The sequence below is a fragment of the Alligator mississippiensis genome, chromosome 2, assembly GCF_030867095.1.
Source record: "Alligator mississippiensis isolate rAllMis1 chromosome 2, rAllMis1, whole genome shotgun sequence".
Lineage (NCBI taxonomy): Eukaryota > Metazoa > Chordata > Crocodylia > Alligatoridae > Alligator > Alligator mississippiensis.
The window spans coordinates 180,668,462-180,685,968 of NC_081825.1; the positions used below are offsets into that span (position 1 = coordinate 180,668,462).

General features: G+C 45.3%; 1 protein-coding gene across 1 annotated transcript in view; it reads left to right on the plus strand.

Annotated features, from left to right (window-relative positions):
- The first annotated feature begins 1,479 nt into the window (after positions 1-1,479).
- Positions 1,480-17,507, plus strand: part of LOC102572547 (SITS-binding protein) — an 87,859-nt gene continuing 71,831 nt past the window's right edge. Inside the window, exon 1 of the mRNA XM_006264855.4 lies at positions 1,480-5,158. Within this exon, the coding sequence (XP_006264917.2) occupies positions 4,694-5,158 (465 nt within the window). The 5' untranslated portion in view covers positions 1,480-4,693. The remainder of the gene's footprint in view (positions 5,159-17,507) is intronic.

Below are 17,507 nucleotides of genomic sequence, written 5' to 3' on the forward strand. Positions count from 1 at the left end.
GGGGTGGGATACCGTATCAAAGGCCTTCCTGAAGTCTAAGTATACGACATCCACCCCTCCTCCTGTGTCCAGGCGTTTCGTAACCTGGTCACAGAAAGAGACTAGATTGGTCAGGCACGATCTGCCCGCCACAAACCCGTGCTGGTTTCCCCTCAGCATAATTTGCCCTGCCGGGCTCTCACAAATGTGAGCCTTGATAATTTTTTCAAAGACTTTACCAAGGATGGAGGTGAGACTGACTGGCCTATAGTTGCCCGGGTCCTCCTTCCTCCCCTTTTTGAAAATGGGGACCCTTTTCCAGTCCTCCAGGACTTGGCCCGTGCGCCACGAGCATTTGAATATTCCTGCCAGTGGCTGTGCAATGATGTCGGCCAGTGCCTTCAGCACCCTCGGATGGAGCTCATCCGGGCCTGCCGATTTAAAGGCATCCAGTTCTTCCAAATGACTCTGCACCACCTCAGGATTTATGTATGGAAGTCTGGCGCCTTGCTGCTGCCTCTCTACAACCCCAGTGAGAGACTTGTCGTGCCCCTCACTTAGGAACACTGAGGCAAAGAACTCGTTGAGGAGTTCAGCGTTGTCCCCCCTGTCTGTCACCAATTGTTTCTGCCCACTTAGCAGTGGTCCTATTCCTCCCTGGGCCTTCCTTTTACTCCCTATATATCTAAAAAACAATTTCTTGTTGTCTTTTACTTGGGTTGCCATCCTCAGCTCCGTGGTAGCTTTGGCCTGCCTAACTGCCTCCTTACAAGCACAAGCAGAGGAGGTATATTCATCTTTAGTGATCTCACCCTGTTTCCACTTTTTATGTGCTCCCCTTTTGGCCCTTAGGCTGCCCTGGATTTCTCTGGTTAGCCATGGAAGCCTCCTGGCCCCTTTCCCTTTTTTGCCTCGCTCAGGGATCGTCTTGCTTTGTGCCCGAAGGATCGTTTCCTTTAGGCACAGCCACCCTTCTTGGGCTCCCATCCCTTCAAAACTCCTACTCTGCAGTGCTTCTTTGACTAATCGCCTGCGTGCATTGAGATCAGCTTTCCTAAAGTCTAGCACTTTCACCCTACTAGTTACCTTACCCACTCGACATCTTACGTTGAATTCTATTATGAGGTGATCACTGTCTCCCAAATGGCTACCGATCTGGAGGTCCCCTATCATGTCATCCCCTGTTGCCAATACCAGATCCAGTATGGCATTCCCCCTAGTGGGACCATGCACCTCCTGTGTCAGGTGGAGGTCCTGTATACAGGTTAGAAACCTGCGTGAGCGATGGGACCTTGCTGTCTGCGTCTCCCAGCAGATGTCCGGGTAGTTTAGGTCCCCCATGACTACCGCCTCTTTAGCTTTTATGGTGTCCGAGAGTTGCCTCAGGAGCCCCGCATCTATTTCTTCCCCTTGGTGTGGGGGTCTGTAGCAGACCCCTACCACCAAATCCCTTTCTCCTTGCCCCCCATGTAGCCTAACCCACAATCCTTCTACTTCCTCAACCTTGGATTCTGTCTTGATGAGGGTTGATGTATATTGCTCACTGACATAAAGTGCAACCCCCCCCCCCCTTTCTTCCCCGACCTGTCCTTTCTATACAATCTATAGCCCTCAATATGTACCGCCCAGTCATGGGATGAATCCCACCAGGTCTCTGTTAGCCCCACTAAGTCATAGGTGTTTAGTGCAAGCAGGAGCGCTAGTTCATCCTGCTTGTTCCCCATGCTCCTAGCATTAGTATATAGGCACTTGAGCCCTGCGACTAGTGCCTTTGCTGCCCCCCCGCTCCGAGTCCCAAGGGGCCCCTTGTTTCTTACCTTCTCGTTTCTTACCTGTGCCGTAGTGCTGGTCTCCCCATGGCTTTCAGGTTTCCAATGTTCTCCTTCTTCAGGCTGGGCTGTCCTTGTGGGTGCCACATGGTTTGGTGGTCCACAGCTTCCCCTGCCCTCAACTTCCCCTCCCCCCAACGAGCCTAGTTTAAAGCCCGCCGAAGGAGATCCGCCAACCTAGTAGTAAACACACGCTTACCTTTGGGGGATAGGTGAAGCCCATCCCAGCTGAGCATGTCCCTCGTCGTGATGTGCGGGTCATTGTCCAGGAATCCGAAGCCTGCCTCGAGACACCACTGCCGAAGCCGCCATTTGGTCTCTCTGATGCAGTTCTCCTGCCGTCTTCCTCGTCCGGTCACTGGTAGGATGGAAGAGAAAACCACCTGTGCACCGAACTCCTTCAGCACGCCACCCAGAGCACTGTAGTCCGCCATCAGGTGATCGGGGATTCTCCTGGCCGCATCATTAGTACCCACATGGACTAGGACCATGGGGTAGTAATCGGTGGGCTTGATCCTGGCCTGGATTACCTCCATCACATCCCGAATCTTTGCTCCAGGGAGGCAGCATACCTCTCGTGCCGAGGGGTCCTGGCGACAGATGGGCCCTTCCGTACCTCTCAGGATGGAGTCGCCTATGACGAGCACTCGTCGCCTCCTCCTCTGGGTCCTCGTGGATCTCTTGATCTGTTCGGAGTGTGAAGAATGTGGTGTTTCTTCTTGCCCAAGGGTTTCCTCCTCCCCTTCCATCTCCTGCAGGGTCGCCAGGGCCTCGTACCTGTTCACCAGTCGGACTGGAGAAGCTGGTACTGGTTCGCTGCGAGCTGCTCCGGTCCTGGCTGTGACCGTCTGCCACTCTGCTGTGGAGGGCACTCCCCGGTCTGCTTCTTCCTTGGGTGCCTGGTCCTGCAGGGAAAGGAAATAACTGTCAATTTCATCTTCCAACTCCCTGATCCCCCTCAGCCTGCTAACCTCCTCCTGGAGCTCCCTCACCTGTGCCTCCAGAGCCCTAAGACGGGCACCTGCTGGACAGGTGTGGGGGCCCCCAATCTCTGCCCCCCCCGGCCCTGCTGGGGATCCCCCACAGGCCAGGAGGTAGGGGGACATCAGCTCCCCCATGGGCTCGGTCTGGGTGGAAGCCTCAGACCTGCCCCGGGTAGCCTTGTCCCCCTGGGCAGAGGCCCTAGCAGCACTCCTCAATCAATCAATGCAAGAGACAGCTAAATTGGTCCATAGCCTGTTCCTTGGGAATCCCTCAAGTTCCCAGAAGCTATAGCAGATCAGTCCCCATTCTGGCAATGGAGCTGGGGCCCACTAGTACCCATTGCTCCCCTCCTTCCCTCATCTCTATAATTTGTGTTCATGGCTTTTTCTGCGACAGAGACTCAAAGCACTTTGTCTCCTTGTAGGGGTCATCACTCAACCAGAGACCAAAATGCCTTGTGAAGAATAGATTTCTTTTGCCACCTGCCTCATATCTGGTCCCTAAGTTCAAAGGCTCTGCAAAGAAAACAGAAGTAGGATTCTGGGCCTGGGTCCACTGCTAGTGAATGGGAGATTTAATAACTAGCACGTTTCGCTGCTATTTCCTGGTCCTGCTCACCTGAACTGGTCAGGCTCCCAAGGGTTAATACCCCTGCATGACATGGGCCAGTGCCCCCTAAGGCCTTGTCTACATTCACCTGGTCAGCAAGCACTTTTGCTAAACCCACCCACTTTTCTGCCAGCAGTTACATCACCTCTGCCAAGTGAAATACATCTACTGATGCCCCAGAAGCTAGGAAAAGGTGTGAGTAGACATTTGCAAGGATCCTGTCAGCAACTGGTGCCTTTCTGGGCTGTACTTCATGCTCTGGCAGCACAGCTGCTACAGTGGTGCTGTGAGGAGCTGCCAGGAGCACATAGATGCTTCTGTGCTCTGGCAAGTAGGCTGTTCAATTGCTGTCTTGTTGCCACAGGCAAGTACATGTAGATGAGGCCAAATTCTGGTGGCCACCGTTCCAGGCATACCTGCCTCACTTGAACCTGAGCAGATGTGTCTGATGTGGGCTTTTCTCTTTCCTTGTCTTAAGAGTAGAAAAAATAAGGGCATGTACTTACTATAAAACACACTTGTTTTACTTGAGATTCTGCATGAAATAATGCTTGAAATGAAATCTTATTTCTTTTCTACCCAACAGGCAGTTTAACTTCACTGTCCTTTATATGAGGAATTTAAAGTGGGCGCTAAACTTGTAGGACTCCTTTCAACGGTGACTCTCTCCTTGTTTCAGAGCTGACCAATAATCCATCTGCATCCAATGCTCCCTTTTAGCGCTGTTTTTTGAACCTGAATCCTAGGCTGTGCACAGACCAGAACCCAGCCTTTCTGTCTGGCCGCTGCCCACTCCCCCTTTGCTGACAATCGAACCCTGCTACAGAATACAGGCTTTTCAAGGTGCATTTGTTTCTATGGGGCCATGGACAGTGTTCCTGATTAGGCACAGTCTGACATGCCAGAGAAACGTCACAGCTCAAGCACCTGGGACAAATCTGGCAGGGGGGATGGATCTGACAGCACACATTTGCAGCTATATTTTGCAGGCGCTCTCCCTGTCCACAGCTAGTGCAGAGCAGACTAGAATAACTTCCCCAGCTTAGTTCCCTTTAGCAACATGAGGTGAGTGGTGGAGAGCTTTGAGGAGGGTTTTCTTTTCTTTCTTCCTTTTTTTCTTTTTTTACCTTTTTTTCTATCTAGGAGGGGGGAGACATGATCATTATTTTTGCAGGGGGGGGAAGTACTCAAAGTTAGAGAGTTTCCCATGGAGTTGTGAGAGAGCAAAAGAGCTCGGTGTCTTGGAGCAGAAGCACTTCCTTGCTAAATCACTTCTAGTTACTTTGTGTAAAATGCCCCACACTCGTCCCAGGAATCCGAGTCCTATTCCAGAGGTGACCTGGGACTCTGGGTTCAAGGAGATGAATGAGACCTGGAAGGGAGCTATCGCCTGCCTTGGAGTGGCTGTCTTCTTTGTGATGACCATTGGGATTATTTATTGGCAAGTGGTGGACCAGCCGAACAAGAACTGGATCGTGAGAGGGAGCACCAGCGGTCTCATCTGGGAGCGACGGTCCCACTCCCTTATCCTGCAGACCCTGAGTGAGGAGAAAACTGTGGTGGAAATTGATGTGGGCAACTTTCCTGACATGGAGCTGCCTTTTGTGAAGAACTTATGCTGGCTTAACAAAACAGAGTTCTGCTACACCTGGGATGACACAGCAGACCTGAAGATTTCCTTTGAACCTGGTCTCTCTGTTGGCACGGAGTGCTACAGCATCTACTGGACACCTCTGCACTGCGAACTTACACTAAAGGTAATGAGGCTCGGGCTATTTCATACAATAATAAGTCTGCTTGTTTCTAATGTAGTCCAGCATTCTCTGGGCTTGATCCTGATGGAAATCTGCATCACTTTGGAGTGGGGGAGGGTGAATGCAGCTGCAACGATTGACACACTAGCAGAAGCTCCATATGTTTATTATACTATTCCCACCCCAGCATCCTAACAATAGCATTAAGCTTGTCCCTGCTGACAGGACAGAGAGAGCGAGACTTTTATGTTTACTTTTTGTGGAGGCACTTGGATGCCATAATGATGGGTGATCTTACACAATTCTAGACAGACAGACAGTCCCAAACATACAGGGAGCTACAGCATCCCATAAAAATGTACTAGTAGAATGAAATCACATAACCCAAAATATTAAACCACCATAGTTTCTTTGCCACAAGGCTGCTTTGTTAATGAGATGGCAGGAGAGCCGCTTTAACTTAGAGACTGAATAAATAAATAAATACATGAATTGACAATGGTGGATGGAAACAAGAAGCTAGCAAAGGTAATTCCTAACCACAGGCACAATAGATTTATTCCAATAACTCCTTGCAAGCCATACTCTATTTGGAGCTAAAAGGGATTTCTTAAAATAAATATTCACTCCGTATTGGCATGAACCCTGAAATTCTTGGCTGTGCCAGACCTCAGAAGTTGCTACACTGGTTGGGCTAAAATTTGGAAGACTTCTTTGTGTTGATAAGTGCGTTCATCCCATGATTAAAGAATATCTTGCTTTAACAATGTTTATAGAAGGGAAGAAAAGAATGGATTTGCTTGTCGTAGCCTAGCAGGAGACTTTCCCGTCTCTTGATACCTCAGGTGTCAGCAGCGAAAGTTGTTAAAATCCTTGTGAATCACTGCCCTGCTAGCTATAAAGGTTCCACAAATGGATGGCTTTTTTTAGTTGGATAGTAAATCTCTATTTAAAATACACATTGATGTGAGGAATCATTCTCAATGCAATTGTTTAGTGCAGTGCACATGAAGACTTAGCTTAATTTTGCTTATGTGCCAACCCTGAAAGAAATACATTTCAGATCTACACAGCCAAGGTGATAAGTAGGGCAGGGAGCACAGTTTTCCAAGTGAAAAAGAACCACTGGAAAATGTGATCTGGGGGAGATTGGAAATGATGAGACTGGTTCAGTTTTTAAGCAGACATAAATAATGTGACCCTTTCGAAGTCAAGTGCACTCTCATGATTTACTTCAGCTGGACTTCTGCTTTAAGATATTGGGTCTCTACATCAGAAAAACATCTAACTTAAGCACAGGGAAAGATTTGACCTATGTCTGCAGCAGCAATTGCCACTCTGTGGTACCCAGACCAAAAAAGAAATCGTAAACTGAAGTTAAACATTTCCAGAGTTCAAAGATTCAGAGCTTTCTCCTGATGTACAGGCTCAGTCACTGAGGGTAACTGTGAGGAAGCAGACCCACAAATAAGCATGTATTTTATCAGGAGACTAATTATTCTCTTTCTCCTGTAGTGGGAAATTGCTCAGAATAAAACAGGACTCAAATACTCAGGGATGCTCAAAAAAAAAATGTAGGGAATGGGAGCCTGATCCATCAAGGTGCTGAGAGCCCCCACCTCCTGCTGACTTTGCTGGAAGCCCATCCATTACCAGGTTCAGAGCCAGTCATCAGGGAGGGATAGGGAATGCTTTTAAAAATGTGGAAGAGATTAAACGGGGCGAAATGTGAAGGGACTCTGACCTCCAGTGTTGGAGCCAGCAAGAGAGGATAAAGGGAAAACTGAAATGAAAGGCTTTCTCAGAAAGAGAATCCAGCAAATTAATTGGCTGTCTGTGTCCTTTTAACAAAACAAAGGATGAATTATAATTGTTGTTGCTGGCTGCCTCACTTTTCTGGCTGCACTGAGACTTTGCACCAAATTGTCTCCTTAGGCTAGGACATTTACACCAGGAAATAAAAATAAAACTCCTTGCAGCTTAAAACCACTTATTGGTGCCCTGGGTGACAGCAGTAAATCCTCCTGCACTCTAACTGCAAACAGCAATAGAAACAGCTTGGCAAAGCATGCGTTCGTATTGTTTTCATTGCATCCTGCAAAGAGCCAGATCCTCCGCTGAGTTGTTCAACATGGCTGCGCTGACCTCAGTATAGTCGGCACCAGCTAAAGAATCAAGTCCATGTAGAATAAAGTGCCTGGGGCTGGGATTTAGCCACAGTGACCTAATACAGTGGGAGCCAACTTTTTTGGCAGGTATGCCACAAATTAAGCCCCATGCCCCTTCCCCTGCCCAACCTGGAGCTCTGCTTTCTGCTTCCTGCCCTGTGCCTGATCTGGTGCTCTGGCTTCTGCTCCATGCTCTATCTGCAGCTGTGCTGCCTGTTCTCTCCCTGATCTGTCATGTGGCACACAGAAAGGCTGCCATGCCACTTGTAGCACACCTGCCATTCCTGTTTTTCACACATCCTCAGTTGTTTCTTTATTGTAGTAGAAACAACCTGAAGCTGCCCACGGGAAACAGCTCATTTTTGTTTCCTCTGCCTCCTCAGCTCTGCATATATCAGCCTAAAATAGGCCTCCCAGAGATACAAACTGGAGGGTCTCCCTCTTTAAAAGTTTGGGGCATGAGTGAGCCTAGCTGCTTAATCCTGTACAATTCCAAATCCCCAGTGTTCCTGGAAATACATCTGGGCTTTCATCAAGGTGTCCAACAAGCTTCATACTAATTTCATAAGAATTAGAAATCATGTGGGAAGTTAAGTCTTGCTGATCCTATTCCTTGGCTGACAGAGAAAGCTTAGAAAGAGCTAAAGCAATAAGAGTATTTGAAGTGAAATAACAACAGAAGTCATTGTCTTTAAATGGGTTAGGAAACTGGAGGCAAGGGGTTAAAATGTCATGGCAATCTCTGTACTGCCTGGTCCATCTTTGATTGTTTTGTGTCATGGAGTAGCAGTTTGCTTACTTTTTCTGAAAAAAAATGTTCTAGGGGGACTTTGTAACTTGTCCTGTCACCAAATTGGACTTTCCAAGCATGTATGTATTTGTCTTGCTGAGAAGTAACACCTTTTATTGTGGTTTGAAGCTTGGGGGTTTATTTGTAGAGAGGAGAAAGTTAATGAGGAAATTCATGAAGATGGAGTATGGATGAATCAGTAGCAGCTCCCCTCAGGATGCATTAAGACATATACTTACAGCAGAATCCAAATCTCACATTTTATGCTTTAATGCCTGTGTTCTGTTTCTAGTGATACTTCAGAAGATAATTTATGAAACCGGTTGAAATATTTAGCTGATTTTGCAGAGGAAGCCCTGAAACACTGTCAAACTACTTTCTTTAGGTTTCCCTTGCTAACCTGCCATGGAAGAGAACGTGCTGCTGGAAAAAAAGAAGAAAGAAATTGCAAAATTCAACCCTCTCCTCCACACGGGCTGTGTCTACATGAGACACTTTACTGTACAATAAATATCACCATCAGCACATGCGGGCACTCACTGCACAGTAAATTAGTTTACTGAGTGATAAATTTACTACCTGCATATGCAGGTAATGAATTTACAGTGTAGTAAAGCCAAATAGCATTAATTGCATGTGTAGACATGCCCACAGATATTTATTTTAAAAGAATATTATTGATGTTGCGAAGTCAAGTGCTATAAACTTAGGCACACTCAGATTTTTAATTGCCCATGCAGTCTTTATTCTGGTTCCTTGTGCATCTATCTTACATGCTGAATGAAGCAGGGATTCTCTGGCAAGGAGAAAATCAAATGCATGATCATGTAATCAAAAATTGCACCATAACGCAGGTCTGACTTAAGATGACTTTTGTAACTTTCATTCTGACATTTCCTAACTTTCATGTACTTCACTTAGCAACATAAGAATTTTTCCTTGTGTTCATTTAATTGCTTTTTGTGTGCATTTACATTTTTTTTAAAGATTATTCTCATCGAATTGTGGCGTGTGCATCTAACCCACTCCCTGTGGATGCATCTACATATGCAGTTGGCAAGTAGCAATATACCCCAGGGCAGTTTGTAGTACAGTTTATTTTTCCCAGGTGCAGCGTTTACATGTATGCCTTGGACTGTGGCATGTTGAGATGGGGCAGAGCAGCCCTGAGCTAGCAAGGAGGTGGGGGGAAAGCTGCTCCACCCTAGATCAATGTGCTGTGGAGGGGCTGGTAGGGGCATGAGGGTGCTACAGTCCAGGGGTTAGCCAGCAAGCGCAGGGGTTAGCCAGCAAGCAGCCCCCACACTGTGCCCCTGCCAGCCCCAGCCACTCTCTACCTATGCATTTCAGTGCAGTAACTAGTCTGTTGTAGGATAGTACTTGTCCTGGACAATATTATCCTACAGTGGAGTTAATTTACTGTATTTAATTTACTGTCCTAATATGGGTGCACATGTAGATGGTTATACTTTACTGCAGAGCTAATTAGTCAGCTTCAGAGTAAAGTGCATGTGTAGATGCACCCAGGATCATAAAACTTCAACAGGAGTTGAATCCCTAGGCCATCAGCATTGCAGTGTTGTAACCATTTGAGCTATAGGGTTAGAGCATTAGGTAATTATAGAAGAGGGCTGTTTTTCAGGGTGTTTCCCAGGTGTTGCTCCTAAAGTGAGAAACTGGTCTTTCCTGATGTATACTATGTGCTGAGGGCAGTTGCCAGCTCATATCTACCACACTTTCTTGCATATACTACACCCCCAAATATAATACAGACTTTGTTTTTGAAAGACATTAAGAGGGTTTTTTTTTCTCCAGAATTATGGCTGCAGAGAGCAAAGATAGAACCTAATCTTCAGCTGCTTATCCTCCCTTTCCTGCTTAACTAAAACTCTAGCTGCTGCTGAAGACTGCTCTCCATAGGTGGACTTATGATCTTGAAAAGAGCTAGAGTTGTGTAATAGGAGTAGAGAACAGAAGCTTTAGAGGACAGCAAAACTGCCCTAAGAAAAGTTAGCTTGATTGGTGGAATGACCGTTCAAAGCAGAGATGATTCACACCTGTGAAGGTTCCTTGTGCACCTGTGAAGGTCCCTTTATTTGAAGCTGCAAGGGCTCATGAACTCCCTCAGCTGTCTGAATAGTAATACCAGCGCTGTTGCACTGTGGAGTAGAAATCAAAGAAGGGTATTTCTGTCTCAGGCAAAAAATCAGCTTCCACACTTAATGCATGCAATCCAATTTTGGGGGACTGATTTTTAGAGGAAAGTCTGTGTTATATGTGAGAAAAGATGGTATCTGTTCCCTCTGCCCCCCCTTTGTCTGAACATAGGGGTGTTCCTGCTCCTGATGGTACTCAGGTATATAAGTACAAATGAAACACTGGGGACCTCTGCTGGGTTCCAGTGATTAGCTAAAAGAGGGCACTCTTTGCATGAGCTGCTACGGCTACCTTGGGAGTTCCCTTGGTTTTCCAATGCATTTTATGATAGTGCTGCTGCTGCCGCCACCAGGATTTTGGCAGCAGCCTAAAGCCATATTGGGAATGTTCAGTACTTTTGGTAGGCTGCTAGCACTTCCCTTGGCACCCAAGTGAGCAAATGGAAATGGTGATGGGTTGGGTTTTTAAAGATTTTGTATCTGTAAAGGAGTGAGACAAAACTCACAGCATGGCCTGCAGGGCTGTAGCTGGAAACCAGAAGGGAAGGAAAATACCCACCCCACTTCCGGAGCAGCATCTCACTCAGGATTGGAGGAGGGAGGCTACCCAAAGGTATTTCTGGCCCCGGAGATGGGCAGAGAGGAGTCAGTCCCCTGCAGGCTGCAGGGAGAGAGGAGTAGCTGAGTGTCCCAGCAGGCAAGGGCTGTGGAACATGCCTGAGGAAGGCTGCCAGAGTGACCCTGAGCGGGAGGAAGGTGGAGGGGCTGGCAGAGCTGCAGCTGAGGATCTGGAGAGAGGGAGTTCACAAGGCCTGTGATAATCTCCAGAGCGGAGTTTTCAACAGAGGATCCTAAGGAGGGCCTGAGGGAAAACTACAGTCACAGGTAGAGCCTTCCTGCACATGGGGGAGACCCCAAGGAGACTGTGAATGTTCATAGGGGTGCAGGGCAGGCCAGTGTGTAACAAAGACTGGACTAAGGGATTTTCTTGATTATTGCAATTGGGATTTTGAGAACCTGATCCCAGGTAAAGGGGACATGGATAGAGCCTGACAAGGAAGCTGAGAGCAGCTGGGGTTTTCTTTGGGTTTTTTGCCTTTTCTTTTGATATTTGAGCACAGACTAAGACCAGCTCTGGAAGGGTATACCTAATTGAGACCAAAAGTCACCCTGGGGTAGAGGGCCAAATAAGACCACAACAGGCAGCACTGTGATCTGGCTGCAGAAGAATTTTGTGAGTACCATCTGGAGAGCCTAGGCTGGGGTAAAGGGGAGGTTTGGAGCCCCACAGAAGGAACGGGGATCGAGACCAGGCAGGATCACCATGGGCAGTGCCTCCTGGAATAATATTTCATCAAAGTTGTGGCAGGCGAGAAAACATAAGACCAACTTCCTGGCAGACCAGGTGATCCAAAGCTGAGGTCCACCCTGTCACTGCCTGTAGGCAGATGAGCTCAGGGCAGGGGTAGCAAGCCCCACAACACATACAGCTGTCACAGTATCACAAACAAAGTTTAGTGGAATCTCATGGGATAAAAAATAAGTATTGCTTTACACAAAAAGGAATTTGAAGGCCTGAATATCAAAGGTCTACTACAAATGGTAGTGATGTGAAGGTTTCTTACAGAAAAGGTCACAAGAATTCTTTGGAATAGGAAGTGATGGGCTACCAAAATATAAGATTCTTCAATAATATACATTATTATAATATATTGAGGGGGGCCTTGTGCTTAGGGTATCCTAATTTACAATTGCTGGTTCTTCTTGTATTTTGTGAGGTTCTTTTAGAATTCTTATAGAAATGTTTGGATTTCTCTAGCTTCTGTCACGGTCACTTTTCTAACATAAAATTGAAATGGAATGAGAGGTATTTTAGGGCAAACAAGTCAGGTGGCCTTCCTTGTACCTTCATCATTGGGCTCTGTGTGTGAAGCATGGTTGAATTAAGGAAGCAAAACCACAAATCCTAACCAGGTTTAGAGTACAGGCTCACAAAGCAGTCCCTTTGCCCCACTTCACCAGTGAACAGGCTGCAAAAGTGAACTGCAGCTCCTTTGTGCTATCTGGACTAGCTGCTGGCACAATTAAACTGAAATAACTGAAGATCCTGTGGAAGATCCTGCTCTTATTGCCCACCCACACAGGAGTGGTGCACACTTTCTCCTCCCTCCAGAGAATGAGAGAGTCACAGAGCTCTTCTAAATGACAGCTTTGCTGAATCAACACATTCTCTGGCCTGGTGTCATCCTCAAGTAGTGTTGAGCAACTTGTCTACCAGTAGAAAGGTCAAGGGGATTGGGAAGATGGTACTTTGATCAAAACTTTAGCTATGAAACAAAGACGGTATTAATACATGTAATTTGAAGCATTCAGGTCTACCTTTACCAATGTCAACATAAAATAGACCTGGTCAGCCATGTTGTATCATGTGGAATTCCTGAAGGGGGAGAGGCTTTCAAATTCTGAGAAAGTAAGTCCTTCTCAAGTGGATTACAGTAAGAAGCCAACTTTAGGATTATCTTCAGAGTTATTTATTATCACATGTCTGCCTGAAAATCTTAAAGTGAGATCACTAAGCCTGTGTTTTATTATGCTGAGTACTGCTTCCATAATGTGCTATCCTATAGCTCAGGAAAAGGCCAAGAGACTTTTTGCTCTCAAAAGGACTTTATTGCACCTGCTAACACACACACACACACACACACACACACACACACACACACACACACACACAGCTGACAACTTCCTGTTGATGTGATGACATCATGACAGCCCTTGGGATGGAAGTTAACCCTTACTATTATGTCCCCCTTTCTCAGGAGAAACATGAAGGATTTCCAAAGAACTGCAAAATCATCTTGAGAGGAGAGGTCACAAGCACATCATTCTCTTGTGAGTCTACCACTCACTTCCCTACAAAAAAAGAATAATCAAAACAGAAACATCAAGATGCCTTTTCATTAAAAGTGGGTAGGTTCACAAATTAGTCTATTTGGTGGATGCACGTCCTGCCCTAGTGTAGTAAACAGGTGGAGTATGATAGACATGTTCTCAGTTCCTATGGAGAAGACCTCTAGGTGTCTCCACCAAATACGAACAAGGGATATCCATCCTGGCCTGGATAGTGCATTGTACCCCTACATTGGATTTCAAATGTCTTGCTGTGCAGAAAGAGCAGGTACATTCCTTGAGGCGTGCCTTGTGTTATAAGTTTGTCTCTGACAGTCCTTTACCAGATTGTTTTTCTCATGAAACTTCTGTGCATCAACAAGTTTTGGAACCAAGTCATCTGTCATAGTTGGTAGAGTTGTACGGAGTCAGTGACTCATAAGCAACTCAGCTGGACTCTATCCACGCTCTAATGTTGTTGAACAGTATATCTTATAGAGATCTTCATTCTTCTGAAGCAAATTCTTCACAGTCTACACTGCACATTCTGCTTCCCTATTACTATGTGGGAAATGTGGATTGCTGATGATATGCTGAAAATCATGCTTAGCTGCAAATTGCTTAAATGCAGCTCCAGAAAACTGTGGACCATTTTCTGTTCTTAAAACCAAGGGTATGCCATAACGTGCATATATGCTCTTCAATACTGTTATAACTCTCTCAGTTGTGGTGTTCTGCACTGTGTCATCTCCAAGTAATGGGAGTAATCGTCAATAACAATGAGGTAAACAGAACCCTTCCAGGTCAGTAAGTCAGCCCCCAGCATCTGCCATGGATAATCTGGTAATTCAGTCATAAGGCATGGCTCTAGTGTTGAGCACAAATCTTACAACTAGCCACCCAGTTCTGTATGTCATCACTGATATAGGGCTACCAAACTGTCTGATGAGCCCCGGTTTGACGTTTTGGAGTACCCTGATGAGCTTCATGAATCATGATCTTCTGCCATAGAGGAGACGGTAGCAGTACTCTGTTTTGGAACATGACTACATCCCTAACAACATGAAATTTCTCTTGGTACCAACTCCAGTCTTCGAATCTTACTTGAGGCCATTCTTCTAAGCAGTACTTCTTTATCTTTTGATGGGAAGAATCAACTTCCTGAGCTTCCTGGATCCACATATGTATCCTTGCTGCAATAAGGTCCACATAAACTGCAACATCTCACTCTTGGCAGAGTTTTTGCGAGACAGTGGTGTCTGTAATGGTGCTGTGCGTAACTCTTTTCCACGAATGTGGACAATATTGTAGGTGAATTTCAGCTTCCCGAGGTAAGATCTCTGGATTCTTGGTGGGAGTTCATCAAGAGGTTTGTCTCCTAACAGGGACACGAGTGGCTTATGATCTGTTTGTAAAGTAAAAGTCAGGCCAATGAGAAAAGTTCTGAGTTGCTCACATGTCCATGTAACTGCTAGTGCTTCTTTGTCTATCTGTGCATATCAAGTTTCAGGTGAAGCAAGTGCTCTTGACACAAAGGCAATAGAAGAGCCCAATGGTCAGCTTCTTGATATTGTTGTAAAACTCCTCCAAGTCAATAGGACAAAGCATCTGTGTGTTTCTCATGCTGGATCAAATTGAGCTAGTATCAGGGATGATCTGAGCATTGATTGGTTGACAGCTTCCTGTTGATGTCATCATCAGCCCCAAGGAAGGGAGTTACCCTTACTACTACACATAATTCTTAGATTAAAAAAGAAATGAAGGCCAAATTCTCAGGTAAAAAAAAATGAATAGCAGCTTCTCTAAATCTGGTTCAGTTCCTATGGAAAGAGTCTTCACTTGGTTCCCAGTCTTTGGCAGTTCCATGGCCCAGTCCTGTTTCCATTGCAGTCAATGGCTCACTCTTTTAGACTTCAGCCAAAGCAGGAATAAATCCTCAGTCAGCTGGATGGAGTCTGGAGGAATATATTCCACTTCCTTCACAATTAAGGACAGATTGGAACAGTGACAACACATAAGGGGTGCACATGCACCCCCTGAGAGCACTGGTCCACTCCCTGACAGCCAGCGTTCCCTGTTTAGGCAATGGGCAAGGAGGGCAGGCAAGAGCGCTGGTGCCCCCTCCCCACCCAAGAGCTCTGGCTGGGGAGTGGGGGCACCAGAAGAAGTGATCCCTGCGGCTGATCGTGCCAACTGGGTGGGGGGCACCCCCAGTTGCTGACTGGCCACTGAAAGGGAAAATGCCTCTCCTGACTCAGAAGGCACCAGTCGCCTATGGATTGGAAGGTTCAGTTCTGATGACATGAAATTATAGACAACTATTAAACCTGGAGATGAAAAATAATGGTTAATATTGCATAGAGCTTTGGACCAAATTCCATCTGCTTTTCCACAAATGGAAACCCAGAGCAGCTCAATGAAATTTCAAGATTTTAGAGCAGAAATTGTTCCAGATTCCTCAAAGCCCCAAATTTGGTCTTCAAAAGGAAAAGTGCCTACCATCTCATGTGCAGCAAGGGTGGATGTTAATTTAATAGAAGCGGAACAGTATTATCACTGGTCATTTTGGAAGGCATTGGAGTGCATCTTCTGCATCCAAAGACGTTGCTAGGAACTAGATGGAAATGACTGTCCAATTCTTCAAGAGCAAGGGCATTTTTTCATTTGTCCTTGATGTGGTGCCAGGCACTTTTAATTAGTGAGCCATGCTAATTAAAAGCATCCATGTGTCATGTGTATCAGCAGTGCAGCACACCTCCATGCTGAGAAAATGGCGGTGGTACGCTTTGAACTAAAGCACATCGAATTTTAGTTCAAAGTGCACCGCTGCCATTTTTACAGCACAGAGGTACACTGCACCACTGATGCACAAGGCTGTGTGTCAGAGCAAGCTTCCTGCATATGTGCAAGTGCCCCAAGTTTCTGAAGCATGCAAGTGGTTAGTCTCATGACCAATAAGGAGTTTATCTCCCCTCTAAAAAGAGGGGGGAAAAAAGGCCACTTACAAGGTTATCTTCTTGCTTCTGCTTGGACTTGATTTAAGTTAGCAGCGATAAAAGGAGGTGGGAGAGAAAAGGAAGTGCTGGATGGATGGTAAGTTGGTATGGTATGAATCAGGGGCAGAGTCTTGTAGGGTATACCAGTTAAAAGGAGAAACTAGTCTTGTATCTTTTAACTGTAATTCTGCTTGTTTCCAAGAAAATACAAAGTTCTGGGGCATATGAGGACTCAAATGTTGTTACAAAGGCATTTATGTTTTGCTCAGTTTGGTATTTAAGTGCCTAATGGCACAGAGTAGCATTAACACAAACAAGAAATAAATCAAAGTATCATTCCACTAGCAGCTCTAATTATAAAGCTGATGTAGGTCAGTGAGGTACTGCAGGGGTACAAAATCTTGTACAATTTAACAAGACTTCAAAATACTGAATGTGAAAGCTGGATTTCATGTAACCTTTTTTTTTTCTAGTTTTATGAAACATGTTAACTCCCTTTCATTTAAACCAATGAGTTTAAGGGAAGTTTTAATTTTCTGTAATGTAATGTTCTCATTTTATAAAACTTTCTAAATTTTAATTTTCTTGGTTAGATATTTCGAACCAAGGTAGATGCCCTATGTTAAACAATTGTTAAAAACTCCAACTGTGTAGTATTTCTTCCAGGATTACCAAATTGTGACCAGGATTTTCTAAAGTGACTAGTGATTATGGAGAACTCTTTTTTTCTTCTATTTTTTTTTCTTTTCAGAAAATGCTGAGTAACTGCCCTTTGAAAATCAAGGCTCTCAAATTGCTCTCCCAAACTCACCAGGTGCTAGAGGTAGTAAGACATGTTATCCTGAAGACAGGCAGAAGGCAGGGCAGGGTGGCAACTTGGGGCATTTATAGCTGTTATGTTTTTCTAGGTTTAATCTGGACTACAGCTGTCACTATATACATGTGTATGTCTGTAGTTTAAATTAAAATTGGCTCCAGTCCAAATTAACTAATTTAACTAACTAAATGAGAATTAAAATTAATGAGGATTAGGGCAGTCTAAATTAGGCAAGTTAAACTTTATTAATTAGCAGGTATATGAGGGGTTGCTTTTAGGAAAAGCAGTCCTTAGGAACTCAGATAAGCATACCAAATGTCAATCCCCAAGAGGCAATCAGGACTGTTAGTAGAGATATCTTTTATTAGACCAACAAGATTCTTGCAAAAAAATAATTATTTAATTGCAAGCTTTCAAGCACAAACACCCTTCATCAGGCACTGGAGAAAAAATTGTAAAAAATCTTTTCTCCAATGCCTGATGAAGGGTGTTTGTGCCCAAAAGCTTGCAATTAAAGAACTTTTTTGCAAAAATCT